The following is a 16062-nucleotide window of genomic DNA, read 5'->3' as shown; positions in this document are numbered from 1 at the left end:
GCAATACTACCATGAAAGTGACTGTGGGTGTGCAGTTATTTATGTATATGTGAGCATAAGTCAAGACTGTGCTATTGACTTACACTGTGTTTGTGCATGTCAGCATTCCTCCTGGACAGAAACACTGAGCCAAAGGGAACTATGCATTCCCAGAAACTTGCTATGAATTTGATCTTTGCATGAACTGCTGCTTTTATTTTGATCCTTCTTGGTGGGAGAAGGAGATTACATCATTTAGGAGGGAAGTACTGTCAATTCAGTATTTGCAAGTAGAATATTCAGCAAATCAAATATTTTGCCTTTTTAGAAATGTCTTCTATGTTAGTCGATGATACATACATTTAGAACTGAATTTTTGTATGTTTATAGGGCTGCTTGATAAGCTCCAGTGAAATTAGTTTGCCCAAGCATGAATGGCACACTGTAGCAGTGGATTAGTTTGTCCAGCAGTACGTTTCTACATATCATTGTGTATCACAGATTCAAACTGAAGTCAGTGAAGCATCCCAGTGCATAGATTTAAAAGAGAAATAAATTAAAGAGGGCGGAAGGTACAGAGGCAATGTAGGAAAGCAGAAGAAATGAATTATTAGAGAATTTGTGAACCCCCATCAAAAAACTGAATGCTAACAGCTAATGCTGTTGAAATTTGCTTTGCGTTTCTGCTACAGGACGCAGTGTTATTAGATGTCTGGGGATAGTAGCCCCCATTACAAGTGCAGAGAGCTATGCTTTCAGAACGCATCTAAGAAAGTGGTGCCTTTGTAGTTGTTCACTATTAATTCTGTTTGTATCGCTGTGCAAATACTGTAGTTTGTTATTTTGTTGCTTCAACCTTTTAAATGCCATGGTGTTGAGAAATTACAGCACTCAGAGCCTTCAGCATAGAGTCTGACAAACAAGCTGTCAGAAATGGTAGTAAATGAGTTCCAATAACATGAGGACTGAAAAATCTGCTGGGCAAAAGATAGTGAAGTCAACAAGATTTGGACCATCCAGAAACTTGAACCCAAATTCATCTTTTATATTATTTGGGAGTAATGAAAGTTCATCAGAACTTTGGTAAGCAGTGATGGCTTATCTGGGGGAAAGGTGCCCTGGAAGAGCTCCTCAGCAGTGCTGGAGGCAGAAAGCAAAGGAGTGAGCCTTTCACTGGCAGAGCACGGAGTTAAGGTTTCTGAAGTGTACATTTTGTCCTCGGCTGAACTGAGCAGCAGTAGTTCGCAGGCCTTGTGCAGGCTGCAGGAGGTGGCTGAGCAAGGAACCATCTTCTCCTTTAGTCAGTCTGGCACTGTGCTGCACAATTTGGGTTTAAGGGACTGTCTTTGCCAGGTTCCCTCACCAAGTGGTGCCTGTTGTCCTGCATGTAGGCAATGCTGCAGGAGGCTGAGGGAAGGAAAGCTGGAGATTGCTGCATGTACTCAAGTTACAGAAAGGAGTCGATACGCTGTGGAGCCTATGAGAGGAATTGATATCTGCTTAAAGTTAAGTCAGCAGGGCTGATGGATCCAGCATTAAATTTAACTTCTGGCAAGGACCATTTTTTCTTGGCAGCTGCACTCACTATGTTAGATGAGAGGCACTTGGGACTTGGTAAAGATAGTGTGGTGGTTGGAAAGAAAACAGGGTGATTCCAACTTGGTTAGTGTTGTGGTTCTATATTGGTAGCCACTTGAAATGTCTGCATACCTTGGCAGAGAACTTCTGCTGTCTTTTCTGTTTTCTAGTGCCAGACGTGAATGCTTTTCACCGCTAAGTAGGAGCGCAGTGAAATCTGTCTTTACCAGCCTGCTGTATGACTGCTGAAATTCAGTCACAATGAGATGATGACCTAAAACACAAAGCTGAGAGATGAAGATACTGTTGGTTTTTTAATTCATGGAATTTGTGTATTGTACTTCAAAAGTAGAAGACAAAAGCAGTCATGGAATGGATATGTTTATGCAGTGCTCAGGTTATATATGCTGTGCTCAGTGTGACCAGGCCCTGGCGTCCTGCCTGTTGAACAGCCACATGGAAATTTTGCAAAGGTTTGTTACCATGGATCAAATGTTACTAAAAGTGCCTGGAAGAGTTACTGGAATTCCCTGTTATTTGCTCAAAGAGGGAAAAAAAAATAAGCAACAACAACAACAAAAAGGCAGCACTCAGGGCAATGTTGCAGGTCTCTGAATACTTACCTGAAATTAGTTAAGAAAAAGATGCTTATAGTTTAATATGTGAAACATCTGGAATGAAAAAGTAGAAAAACGGTTTATTCTCTTGGTTATGCAGACTAAGATTAATTGAACATAAGACTAATGGGCATCCCACAAAGACGGTCTGCAAAGGGAAATGCAGCTCTGCTACCCCAGCAGGCTGAGCCCTCTGCTGAACAAAGGAGAATAAATGAGGCATGTGTGCATGCACATGTGTGGGCACTGAGGAGGTTTGTCTGGTTGTGTAAGACCTTTATGCCCTGTCAGCCTGCAGACAGCTGACCTTGGGTGCCTCCCACCTCAACAGTGGGCAGGCTGCCCTGTTCCGTGCAGGGCGGAGGGCATGGAGCTGCCCTGAGGGACCTGCATCGATGGCTCCTGGGCGCTGCCGTGCTGGTTCCACCAGGCAGATACATGGTGAGCAGGTGACTACAAAACCAGGTTTTACAAGTCAAAGTGTATTTTGAACTTTGCCCCACTTTTATTTTTTTCATTTTGCAGCTGTCTGCAGACGTGTAAGTTTGCAGGGTGCTTCCTCTTACTGATATTTTGCACTGCTTTGAAAGGGGAACTGTTACCTTGATACAAAGCAAGGCAGATCCCAGGCCTGAGCAGCACCTACGTGCTCTGCCAGGCCTGTGTCTGAAGCCTGCTTGCTAGTGCTGCAGCAGATCACCATTTAATGAGGAGCTTCTTTGCTTGGAGTCATACGTGCGCATGAAAGAAGAGTGCAGCCATTTCAACTTTCGAATCGGGGAGGAGAAAGGATGTAATGGTTTTTGAGGCAAAGGCAGACGTTCAGTTGCAAGCTTTTTTCCTACAACTTCCTATTCTGATTTGCATAAGAGTCAGGGGGGAGGGTGTATTTATGGTTTAATGAGACACTGTTGCTTTAATAGAACATTATTCACAGGAAGAAATGAGTTATTGCAGGCTTTCGTCTTTCTGTTCAGTTTCTGTGGATACAGCATGCAAGTTTTAGCCATACTTCCCCATTGAGTGGTATCAGTAGCTTTCATTTGTTGCACTGAAGCTGCTGAAGCAAAGAGGTTACAGGGGTGCAGTTTCTTAAGAGCAATTTGTTTGCCGCTTGAATTCTTACTGATACAATGAGCTTTCGAGGACGAGTTTTCAGAAGGGAGCCCAGTGAGCTGCGGAAGAAGAGAAAGACCATTAGGCGAGTGAATCGAGGAGAAATGCAAAGGCTGAGTTGCGTGAGTATTCCTCTGTGCTTCCATTTCTACTACAGAACTGTAACCAGATTACAGGTCAAACAGGAGTAGGGGAGAGCAGGACTTATTCCTTTGTGTGTGTAGAGGATGAGGTACATGGTAGAATGATTACTTTTTTATAAGACCGAAGCATGCAGAGTTCAGGGAGTTTACTTCAGGAAAACAAGGTAACATCATGTTTTTCATCTTGGAAAGTGTGTTGAGGCACTGGCACATGCTGCCCAGGGTGGTGGCAGTCGCCATCCCTGGAAGTGCTCAGGAACCATGGAGATGTGATACTGAGGAACATGGCTTAGTGGGCAATACTGGCTGCAGGTGGGCTGTCGGACTAGATTATCTTAGAGGTCTTTTCCAACTTAATGATCCTATGTTGTTGATCAGATGGATGCTGACAGCAGTGTAATGTGATGGTGTCTCTATGCCTGATAACAAATGCTTGGCAGTTCTGTGAAAATCCATAATGGTGTCACTGGAGTAGAAAGTTCTTTTGTGTGATTTCAGGGTCATTTCACACTTTGCAGTCTGCTTTGTGTAATTTGTGCCTTTGGAGACAAGCAGCAGGAGAAAGCCTCTGTCCTACTGCAATGAGCAATAGGGGAAAGCTCCAGCACTTTTGGTGGAAAGCTGCAGCGAGGCTTTGCCCCATCAAGGCAAACAGTGGCACTGAGCAGGGACGGCACTTTCTGAAACCCCAGGTGTGGCACGTTAGTTATTTTGTGCCTAAACTTTCTCAACTAAAAATGAAACTATAGGAAAGTTAGGTAAAACACAGAGAACCTTTCTTCAAGATGACTTAAGCCAGCACTGTTTTTCAGTGTATTCTCTTAACTTGGGACATTACTTAAGATTTCAAATGTTTAATAGTTTCCCTGATGATGATATGGAGACAGATGAATATTATCATCAGCTTTCTTAAGAAGGAAAGTATATGTGCAATTGTAGCATTTAGTAACATATAAGTTGGGATGGCCTGTGATTCATGGAGTAGGAAAGTCCTTGTGTTTTGCTTGTGACCAGTTGCCATTTTGGATTGGTATTTTATATGGAAGTGGATCTTTCAGACACAGCTGCTTTACAGTGTAGTTCCTGCTGTCGTACAGTTGGAGACGCCAAGGGCTAGAGAGGTTTTGGAAGTTAACTCTCAAACAGCACTAGATTTTCTGAAGTCCCCAGCTTGGATAGTCCCCAAGTAGCTGTTGGGATTTTCCAAAGGGCTGAGTGTTTCAGTCTTCTGTGCTGAAAGCATTACAGCTGAGTGGTTACCACTGAAAACTTACCTTACTATTTCAGGGCATCTTAGTCTGCTCTTGTTTCCTTAAAACTGACTCCAAAGTTCAGTAGAATCAGGGTTACATATCTGAAAAACATAATATTCTTGAGAGTTAACAACAGCAAATAGCCATCTTTGTGTATATTTTAGGAAGTTCCTTGACTAAGCTTTAAGGAGGCCTATTTTCCCTTGATAATGGTAATTACTTGGTTTTGTCACGGTAAATTGAGTTAAATAATGAGCTTTTTCATTAGTTAGTCTTTACCAGTCTACCTGTTTAGCTTTGTTTTTTAAAAAGCTTGTACTTCATGGTCTCAGTCCTTGAGAATGAAGGCTGATGCTGCTGATGAGAGCACCCAACACTGACAGCTCACAAGACCTGTTAGGACATAGGCGATGCCACTGGACTTGTACTGATAAATCCTGGTTGTTTTGTTGTTGTTGTTGTACAGATCCTGATCTAATGTGATTAGTGCTCCCTAGAAGTGGTTGAAGGCTTGCAGGAAAGCGTGGTTAGAAATAAAACAAAGCCCAAATAGCAACAATAAATCAGTAGCCTGCCTGCAGGCAGTGCACTGCACTTCTGCAAAGTGTCTGGCTGTTATAATACATGGGATATAAGCTGGGTTTTCAGGGGAATCTGTTTGGTTTTATTTCCTTTCAGACAGAAAATAGACTGAGATGGGGTCACTGTGTCATGTTATTCTGTGGATGGATTTCTCAATAGCATGTTTTGCCCCTGGGAAACACAAGCACACTTGGCTCTGCTCTTGTGGTTTGTGACCCGTGTCATTCTACCCAATATTTCATAATTGGAGCATATTAAATTGTTGGCCTATGGGTACTCCTTGTTACCAAGCCAGGATCCTCTCACTCCTGTGTTCGTCAGCAGTGGTACCAGCAGTGCTGCAGGTCTCGCAGTGCTGTTAACACCCATGGCCTCTGAATGGGGGTCCTTGTTCAAAGGCAGCATTTCTTCCTACAGCATAGCTAGACCTGTGTTTTCTGTAGGTGGACTTGTATTATTTGCTGGAAAAAAATCTTTTGTAAGACTAATTATAACCTGATTAGTTTTAATTGATTATAGATTGTTGATGGAGCCTAATGTGGTTGAGCAGATCATGTTCTCATTTACGTTGTGCATGTGAGTGACTTGGTAGCTAATTGATTGGGAGGGTGGTTGATGTCAGTGAAATGATTATAAATTCATGTCAAAGGGAGAGCTGAGTTTATGGTGATCGTGTGTGAATGATATTGCTGTTAATGGATGAATCCTCAGTGGAAATACAAACATGATTATTTGGGCAGATAGGTAGCATGAAAACATCTAATTCCTGAAGAGATAAATAAAACCATGGTGTAGTTAGTCAAAGGGAGGGAGGTATCTACTAACTACAATGAAGCAGGGGCAGCACATATGAGGTCTGTCATGTAGGATGTTGACGTGTTGCAAAGTTCACTCTAGAAATCAGATGTTATTTTTGAAAAGTTCAGTTAGAGTTAATGCAAACATTCTTAAGATTTGTTTTTTTTTTGACTGGGGGATTTCTGGAGTCTTTAAGCACCGTTCAGAAACGTTGTTTGCTCAGCCTCCAAGTCTGGGACTTCATAGATCTAAATTTTAGTATTTAAGTAAAAATGGCCAATATAGGTGACTATTGTGCGCTGGCTTGCAGTTTCATCATGCAGTTCACAGCTGTGATCAAAGCCTTTAGTGTCAGAGCATGTTTAATGAACAGATATCAGAGCTTTCTTTTGCGTTCTAAATATTCCCTATGAAACAAAGTAACGACAGGAAAAAGTCTTATACAGACTTTAAAAAGTCAACTAAAAAGAAACCTTTATTTCTCAAGTAAATTAAAATGGTTTTGAAAGGTGGTTCAGGACTGTGTGCTGTTCTGCAGATTGCACAGCTGCTCTAGCATTAGGATTGTGCCAGATGTGGCTGGTGGAGGAGAGCCTTGCAGTGTCATTGCTGCATCTTCCTTCCTGAACTTCCCTTGAACCTGTACACAGACTACTACACGTGTATCACTGCATCTCCCTCACTTGTTCAGTTCAGACTGAAGGAAGGAACTGGTTTGGTGTGATTTTTGTTACTATAACCAGTGCTGCTATCTCTGTGAATGTGCTGTGGCTGTCAGAGCTGGTTTTCCATGTTTACTACAAGAGCACTTTGATTGGCACTTAAGTGCAAAAATTGGGAGTGTCTTTTTTCCATGTACATTTTCTACAGACTACAGTGTTTGAGTGTCTTTCTCAGCACACCTGCAGTGTTGTTTGCATAAACTGCAGTGGAAGATTAGAAGCTTTGGACAAACCCACTGTGTACAGGCTGCAGGGTGGTTCCATTCATGTTCCTCTTTGCAATCATGAGTCTACTCAACTGAGATCATACTAGAAAAAGCAAACATGGCTGGCAAGTGCTGTTTACAGAGCAGCATCCCCTCTGTGCTGCCCAAGCAGGACAGCTCGTGTCTCCTTCCCCATTCCATGGGCTGTAGCTCCTGGGGTTTCCCCTGCATCCCCCCAGTTCCCATCCCACTTTCCCAAGCTCCTTACACAGCAGTCCTACCCATCTGACACCTTTGTCTTCCTTTAAGAATTGATTCAGCTTTGAAGAAAACCATTTTTTTTTCTCTAACTATGCTGTTTTTCTGGCTAAGGTCAGGTAAGGGGAATGAAGTGGCCGAGTAGTGCCAAGTTAAAGGGCTGCATAAATTAAATGTAAAAGCAATATTAAGGTGCTTTACACAAGTTTCTTGTTTTTCCCCTGAAGTGACCTGTGGACAAATATTTGGTCTGGGCTTTAGAAGTACTTACTATTTAGAAATGGTGTTTTTTGACATTAAGAAATGTGGCAGTTCGTTTGGAGGCTGTGTTGTTAGTGGCATGGTAGTGATGCTCTCTTTCCTACAAAGGGTTTTCAGCTGCTGCACAAGGACAGGAGGCAAGTTGGCTTCTTACTTTTGACCTTAAATATTTTGCAGACTACACTGGTAGCTTTATTTAACTTTTCAAATGCTAATCATTGAAGATGCGCCCAGGATTCAGAAATTACTGTAGCAAACAAGCACTCGTGGCTCAAAAACAGAATTCAGGAAATGCTTATATGTAAGTGGAGCACGGCATGAAGTGACCCAGCCCCCACGGATGCTTTGCTGCACTGACAGTGCTGTGTGGCTTTCAGGTTTTAACCATTTGTATGGTAGCTCTAGTAGACCTGGTGCTCTCCAAATTCATAATGAAAGCAGCAATTAATTGTAATTTGAGAAGTAACAGGCACTGCAAGAAGTTGGTCAATGACTTGTCTGAGAAATGGGTCCCTGTGGTTTGGGGTGCCTCTGCTGCAAAGCTCACTGGTCAGCCTGTTGGAGCAGTTACGTGTGTGTGCGCAATGGAGGCAGCAGCTGGCTGCAGCAGCCAGAGCAGCCATGGCCAGGGTTAGCTCTCAGCAGGGAAATTTCCACTTTTCGAATGCTCTCTGCATTCTCTTATAGTATCTTTTGTAGCTGGACAGTAGGCACAGTCGAGCCTTATAGACTTTGATCCATAAGTGATGATCATTTCTAAGGTAAGGGATTAGAAATCATCTCATCCGAAGCTGTACTTGTACAGGATAAGTCAGACTGAGTAAGGCAAATCCCTGATTGGTGTCAGTCTGAATTTTCTTTGAATAAAGAGAAGTCAATGAAAGAAAATCTCTTTTCACTTTCTCTCTTCTCACCAGTGTCTTCTGTAGGTTCTATTGCTTTTGTGTTCCTTAAGCTAATAGATTCTATAGCATTTTGGAAACTCACTTATGAATCTCTAAGAATTTAGGGGAGTTGGATCTTTGTATTTCTTTGCAGTTTATTCTGTAGCAGAATCGTGTGGGAATTGGCAATCCCTTTAATGAAATTTACTGGCTTGTCAGCCTCACTGCTGCCACTGAAGAGTATATCAGTTATGCTGTGCAGCTCTGAAAGGCTGACTGGATTCCTTCCAAGTACAGTTCTCCAAGCTTTGGTGAAAGACATTACAAATCAAACATTCTGGACCTGACAAGTGAACTTCTTGGAGAGTAGGAGGGAGGAGTTGTCACTTAAATTTGTCTTTGTAGAACTGATCGTAACAAATTTGTTGACTGTGGATCACATACTGAGCCAGTTGTAGCCTTTGTGACATGACTAGAGAATTTGCTGACTACAAGTAGTTGCATACTGGGCCAAACAACCATACAAATTGTGAGGTCTGCTATAAAAGGAAGGACTGTCTGTCTCTTAGTTCTGGCTGTGCTTTCTTGCCATCTCCCTGCTTACCTTTTGCATACCCTGAATTTCTTCTCCTGCGCTTGAAACACGGTACTTGTTTTCCATAACGGTTTAATAACTTCACAGCAAGGTGTGAGGTGAGCTGGGAGCAGAGTGAGGGCAGGTCGGGCTGGTGGGATGTGCCTGTCTCTGCAGCTGAGCAGCCTACAGCACTGAGATGTCCATCCAGTAGGGAAGTTTGTGTCCAGTCACTGGTGTGCCCTGGATCACTGCTGTACTTCCCAATGGCAAGTTGGTTCAAACTTTGCTCCAACAAAACTCAATTTTTGTTGACTCCATAAAACATGAACGGTCATCTAGCCTCAACTGCAGCTCTGTGAATATTCAGGTTTTTGTGGCTCACATTCATCAGAGTTTCTTTGCAGCCTGTGTTGTCAGCGTCTGGAGAGAGGGTTTAATCTAGCCCATAATCTGCACCTCCTCTAAAAGTCACGGAGTCCTGGCTCTTATTAAGCTTTGGTTCTAACAGCTTGGCCAAGAAATGCTGCATTTAAATTGGCCCACCCTGGTGGAATAAAATTAACAGGAAGGGAGGAACGTGAGTCTGAGAACCAGTTTACAGTGATGCCATTTCAGGAATTAATTTAATTTACCACTCCGAGTTTTAGTAGGATTGGGCTTGGTTAACAATACCATTGAAAAGTCTATTTAAAAAAAAAAAAAAAAAAAAGGTGCTATTATTTCTGTACATGGCCCTTTACCTTGTAAGCCTGTCCTTTTCAGTATCTCAAAGGTATACTGAAATGAGCTGTGCTTTTAGACAAGCCGTAACTTGGGTGAAATACAAAATCAGTCCTGCCAAACCTTGGCCGATCTCTATCACAATTCTTCCAGCTTTTTAAGAACACACAGAGGATCCTCCTGTTGTGAAGGTATATTTGTTCAGGCAACCAGAGCCCATCAGCTTAAATTCTTTATCTTCTCTTTAGCTGTGTCTTTCCGTTTGCTTCTTTCTTTTGTTAGGACTTTAGCAGAAGAAGTTTATTTAGACATCTGTAATAAATTCAGAACTTCCAGATATTCAGAATTTGGTGTCTGGAAAGCAGACACTGAATCTTAAAGAATTAGAAAAATCTTAGCATTTGGTGTAGTTTATTTTTAGAATGAGGAAGTGCTTGGGGTGACTATCCATAGACTGCTAGTCTCAGTTGCATCATTTCCTCCTTTAATGAGTGTTCAGAGAAATATGACTTCAGGAGGATGATACTTAAGACATTTTAGCCCATAATTCTGATGAAAAGGTGTGCGCTAGAATCTGCACGCCATGTCTTTGCAGCTGGAGGCAGACCATGTGCTGTATCTGTTTATGTAAAATAATACATGGGTATTTTGGGTCGTTATTGGTGAGAAAATCTGTTGTATCTGGATCCGAAGATTATGATGTGGGCCTCATTCGAGAAGGTGAATTTGTACGGTGATTGGTGAAGTTCTGGTCTGCTCCACTTGTGCAAAGTGAAGTGGCTCCGAACTGGTGCTTGTTAGAGGTGACCATTCCCAAGGATGCTAGAAAAGCTGGCTCAGCAACACACAGATGTGTGCTCGACAGCTCTGTTGGCGTGTAAAGGAAATGGTTCTGTTGTGGCTGTTGGAGCAGGTGAGGAGTTGTAGAGTGCCTTTCACTACATGCAGTCACAGCCATTTCAGTGCAGCAAAAAATAATTCATTACTCGCTTGAGATAGAGAATATAAAAAGCACTATAAAAATCCAAGCCAGCATAATTTGATCTTGGCACACAGATTGCTTGGTTGGTCTGTTTCCAAAAAGAGCAGACAAGTTAAATTGAGGAGAGGCAGCGCTCCGGTTATTAAAGCTTTAAATCAGCCCTACTCATTTACAAATCTCTACTGGCACTTGCAGAGAGAAATCTGCTAATCCCCACATCACCGCTTCAGTCTGCCTGTGACAAGCAAACTGAACAGTTATTCCGTGTCTTTGAGAGCAACTGCTAACTGGAACAGCTGCTGCTTCCTATCACAAGTGCAACACAGCGAGCTGTAGTGCCTGGCTCTGCCAAAGCCAAAGGATGGGTTCTGCAAAGGATGGGTGTGTGCAGTGCTTAGTGTTAGGACCTATAGGAATATGTAGGATTCTGTTATTTCAGTGAGTAGAAACTTCTAACGAGAGGTCTCATGTTTATGATGTTATCGTGTATGTTGTCAGCGGTGGGTGGGCTAAGTTATTCCTGCAGTCAGTCTATTGAACAGATTGGGTTATTACTTGCATCTCTGATTTGAGACTTTAAATAATGCAATATTGCCCTTTATGTGGGATTCGTTGTAGTTGTGGAAGGAATAATGACATTTGTCACTGCATCAGCATTGCCATAAATGCTGAAGTGCTTCACTGGAAGGTTTTGAACTAATTTGGATAATGTCATATCTGCTTACGTTTGGTTGCATTCTAAATGTGTCATCTTTCTCATAGGGCTTCTCTGTTAACTTCAGTTAAAATGTTGATGGCAGCTCATGTGCTTTGCAGCACTGAGCGCAGGAGAATTAGTACTGTGGGAACAGTGATGTTTATACGCTCTGTTTCTGCCTCAGGGTTTTCTCAAGTTTCATTCTTGCCTTGCACAGATGACCTTGCAACTATCAAGGAGACATTCAGCCCTGAAGACTTTCAGGCATCTATCAAGGGTGGTTTTGTGAGTGTTATGAGGGACCAAGGCAGCACGGCTTGCCCTATCCCCAACCCCCACCTGCATCTCACTGTCTGTGTCACCGGGTCCACAGGAGATGTGGCAGTACCCATCCCAGCCTTGCAGGGATTTCCAGGGGGAAGGAGAAATACCTCCTCATTCTTGTAGCCCCAGTAAAAAGGGTAGTTCAAATCTGTGTAGAGAACCTACAAGTGCTGTGTGCGTTTTTTATGGGAATCCCCCCATATTTTGAAGAGAGTCCGAAAATCAGTGGGATTTCCCAGCTCTTTTTTAGTCTGTAACTTTAGTAGGAAGGGAGCTACTTATTTTGTTTTTATATGGCCTTGCGTGTTTTTAAAAGGTTTTTGAAAGGTACTGTTGATGAAGTTTCTCTAGAGTGCAAGACCCAGATTAATAGTGTCTTATCACACCTCTGTTGTCAGAGGATGGACATTCATGGTTACTGTGGCATGCCTGGATGACTAGAGCCTGAGATTGCTACAAAGCCATTCCTGCTGTGGTATCTGGTTTTAGAATGGTGGGTTCACAGTGTAGTTAATGTTGTGAACCTTCTGCAGAAAACATTTGTGTTTTAGTGACACCACTATGCAGTAAACATGCCTTCATGAAGCACTTATACCTCAAAAGTGTCAGTTGTGTTTTTTCATTTTACTTAGGATTTCCTTGCAAGTGGTTGCTCTAAGGCTTCCTATTGAAAATAACAGTAATTCTATTACAAATTTGCTTTCTTCAAAAGAAGAAGTAGAGAGAATAAGCTTTAGTTTTCAGACCTGGGCATCATTATTGGTGCACTCAGCGTTTGTCAGTGGTGTTTTCTCTTTGTGTTTAACTCCTTGATACTTAGGTCTCTTTTGCACTATTTAATATAGGTATAGCTAGATTTAATGGAGGAAAGTCTAAAACTTGTGGCTGGAGGATACTGCAGTGACAATGGAAGAGAGAGAGAGAGAGAGAGCCATGTGGGGCAATGATTAGATGAGCCCATTGTGTCCCTATGGGGAACTGCTCTAGATAGATGGCACAATGGGTGAAACAATGTGCTAAAGGATACTGCTTGTGCTTCAACCTGAGAGTTTCTTGAGCAGGGATGGACATTAACCTGTCAGTTCTTACAGTCCAGGGCCCACTTCTGGCTCGTGGCAGTCTGCAGTGATGTGGTTGGGGTGATATGAAGTCTCAAGTGTTCTGTTAAGTTGCTTCTTCTTACCCGAACGTTGCTCCCTGGTGTACAGTCCTGTCACAGAATGTAAAATAAATTTTCAAGCTGTTTCTTCTCTTTAGGGCCTTTTGTTTTATAATGTCCTTTCTTTAGATAAGGTGTTTTTGGCTTTTTCCCTTTAGGACGGTCCCAAGTTTCATTTCTAATTCATCATCCCTTTCATAAATCTGACAGAACTGTCCTTGCCTCCAGGTTCATCCAGGGAGGAATCTGACATTATATCAATGTGGTGGAATCTCTATTTATTTATTATTTTATCTTCATCTAGCTAGCTCTTACAGTGGCTTTCTAATGTTTTTTGTTACACTCTATTTAAGTTAGGCCAAGTGTTGTTTCTTTTTCCTCTCTCCTTCACCTCCTAAAGCAATATTTACGAGCCACTTTCCTTGTAAAAGATCTCTAAGTTCTCTTTTATCACTGTTATGTGTGGATCTTTTGTATCTTTCATAAGTCTTTAATGTCTCAACATCAGTAGATATTGCCTTTGGACTCCAAATGCTAAGTACAACTGACTATTAGAAGTTTATTAACTTTTAAGCCGACAAATATGACTTAGACTGAAAAGTGAGTTAATAGACATGAACAGTTGAAGGAACCTCTCCAACTTTTTAAGTTGCATCTCCATCCTTGGAGGTTTTCAAGGCTCATCCAGACAAGTTCCTGAGCAACCTGATTCCCGTTGCCCTGCTCTGAGCAGGGACTGGCCTGGGCAACCTGCTGGTAGGCCGCTGGTTGCTCACAGGCTGGTTGGAGCAGTTAGTCACTGTTTTAATCTATTTCACGTGGATATATTGATGATGCTTAATAGAACTTTTCATGGATCCATTTAATACCAAAGGAGGATTCAGACTTAATGCACGTAAATAGTGTACACATGGGCTAGGGAGAAATCTTGAGATGACTGTAGTTACTGAAGAAACAGGAACTCTAAAGAGCAAAGCTAGAAGAGGTAGCTGATAGCTTTGGGCCATCGCATGTATGATGGACCATATGAATACGATTTGTATAACAGGATAGGGTGGATAGTCATCAGATCGTCCATTTGAGAAATGCGTTTTATGGAGATGTGCCAACTTTTCTGATACACCATGGTTTTGGTCTAGGTAAGAGAGGGGAAACTTTGTTATTCTAAACTTTATATTATTCAGCTTGTTTAATGGCTGTCATTGTGTTGGGCAGAAAAAGCATTCTGTAGAATTGTTTCTGCGCTTGCTTTCCTCTGGGATCTTCTATTCTCTCTCTCTTACCCATTTCCCATCTCTTCTACCACTTTCTCTTACTCTTCCTTATTTACTCTTTTTGATGCTGCAGAATCCTTTAATTAAGCAAATGTTACCCTAATACATCTCATTAATGTATTCTTAATTCTATGATTCTTGCAAGTGCGATGGGCTTCCCTTTTTAAGTCTATTTTAGATTGTGTGAATTTACTTTTGTTTTGCTATTCTGGTGGGAGTTCCTTACATTCATCGTCTTTGCCAATAATTGCTCTATTGTAATTAAACTAAACATGGTTCTGACAAGAGAAACCATGGGAATGGATGACAGGTAATTTATTCCAAGAGACTAAATTAGGATTATTACCAAGTAAAACAGCATGGTGGTACAAACTATCAGCAGCTCAAGGGGTTGGGTCTGCACAGGAGGATGAAGAAATTAGCTCATGGTAATGGAATCAAGTGGTGGTGGAGTAGGTTATTTATTCTATAACATGTTAGCTCAAAGTAGTATCTATCTATACTCAGTTCAAATTGTGCCCATCTATTTTTCCACATACATTTACAGAGAATGAGATATTTTATGAGGTTGACATACAAGTTAATGTGGTTAGTTTAGTCTCTGTAGTGAGCTGACAAATTGCCTTTGAATTAGCAGTTTGCACATGACTATCACAACTGGCCCAGATTCCACGTTTCCACTTCTCTTAAGCAGTTCTGTTGTAGCAAGCTAGGAAGTGGGAGGGAGGTCGGGGAGAAATCATTCATACTAACATGCAAAAAAATGTAAGAAATAATAATAATAAATATATCATTTTATGGAGGGTGTGAAGAAAGGAGAATTTGAGTAGAGTTATTACCTGATTTACCTGATCTTTTTCTTTTTCTCTACAGCAGGAAAAACCAAAACTCTTGGAGCCTTTGGATTATGAAGCTGTTATCACAGAGATTGAGAAAAACGTTAGAGACAGTCCATTTAAAGATCTGATATTGTTCCCAGATGATGACTTTTCAGTAAGTACAAAGCAAACGTGTGTTGTTTTTTTCTCTTAAGTTTGTTCATTTCATCCTCGCTGCTAACAGGAGAGACAGAAGTGTTCCCAGGGCTCTCTAAGACTTTTCTTTATTCATAGCTTCTTATTCCCCTCCCATCAAATTTCACTCTTTTTTTCCCCTCCTCTTACATTTGTATATAAGTGAACTTACAGTTCTGTAAGCCCTATGTGAAGCCTTGGTTTTCTGGGGTATGTTTCAGGAACTCAACACAGGTTATTCCATAACATGTACTTGTTGGTTCAACACAGTTGTGGTTTAGCCTATGTTAGAATTTCTCCCCACCATTATAATCTAACATAATTACACTTTGGTAACTAACTTACAGTCTATCTGATCCTATTCTGTTTGATGTATTTGACCAGTGTGGCTCTTGGCTTTCTACTCTATTGGACTTTTTAGATGGTAGCTGTAACATACACTGTGCCATTTATCAGCATTAGTTTGCACAAGAAGAGTACATCTGAACAGACTTGGTTTTCTTTAGTTTTGGAGCTTTCTCAGTTGTGGATGGAGACCTGGCAAGCTGTCCTCAACTGCTAGGGATGTAGTGCCAAGGCAGTCCCTGTGGTGGGGTGCTGACAGGCTGTGGGTACTGGAGCCCACTGCCATGGGGCTGCCCAATGTCATTTGTGGTTTCCCAGTGTTGGGCCTGGCAAGCCGCAAAGAATTCAAGAGTCTGGAAGTCTGGGACAGCCTGGGAGGACAAGGGCTGCCTGCAAGGTGGTTTGGGAGGCATACTACCAGGCAAGAAAGCTGGCAGATTACCTGCACCTTACAGCAACTTCTTCAAAATCAACCAATCTCTGTAAAGGATTTAGGTTTTGACGAATAGGCATTCTCTAATGGAAATACATTTCAGTCTGTGCCTGACTGTAACTGCTGTGATAGCTTTTCCCA

General features: G+C 41.9%; 1 protein-coding gene across 17 annotated transcripts in view; it reads left to right on the top strand.

The window, feature by feature from the left end:
- DOCK10 (dedicator of cytokinesis 10) overlaps positions 1–16062 on the top strand; it is a 131662-nt gene that overhangs the window by 30915 nt on the left and 84685 nt on the right. For 12 of the 17 annotated variants that reach the window (XM_085512867.1, XM_015871423.3, XM_085512872.1 and 9 more), the window contains exon 2: positions 15004–15123. In XM_085512867.1, the coding sequence (XP_085368993.1) occupies positions 15004–15123 (120 nt within the window). Of the gene's footprint in view, positions 1–3216; positions 3413–15003; positions 15124–16062 lie in introns of those variants that run through there. The other 5 variants (XM_085512868.1, XM_085512864.1, XM_085512861.1 and 2 more) reach the window with 3 other exon arrangements.

This window comes from Coturnix japonica, chromosome 12 (genome assembly GCF_054131305.1).
Source record: "Coturnix japonica strain WE chromosome 12, WE-NBRP24, whole genome shotgun sequence".
NCBI lineage: Eukaryota > Metazoa > Chordata > Aves > Galliformes > Phasianidae > Coturnix > Coturnix japonica.
This window is presented reverse-complemented; position numbering and strand designations above follow the sequence as displayed.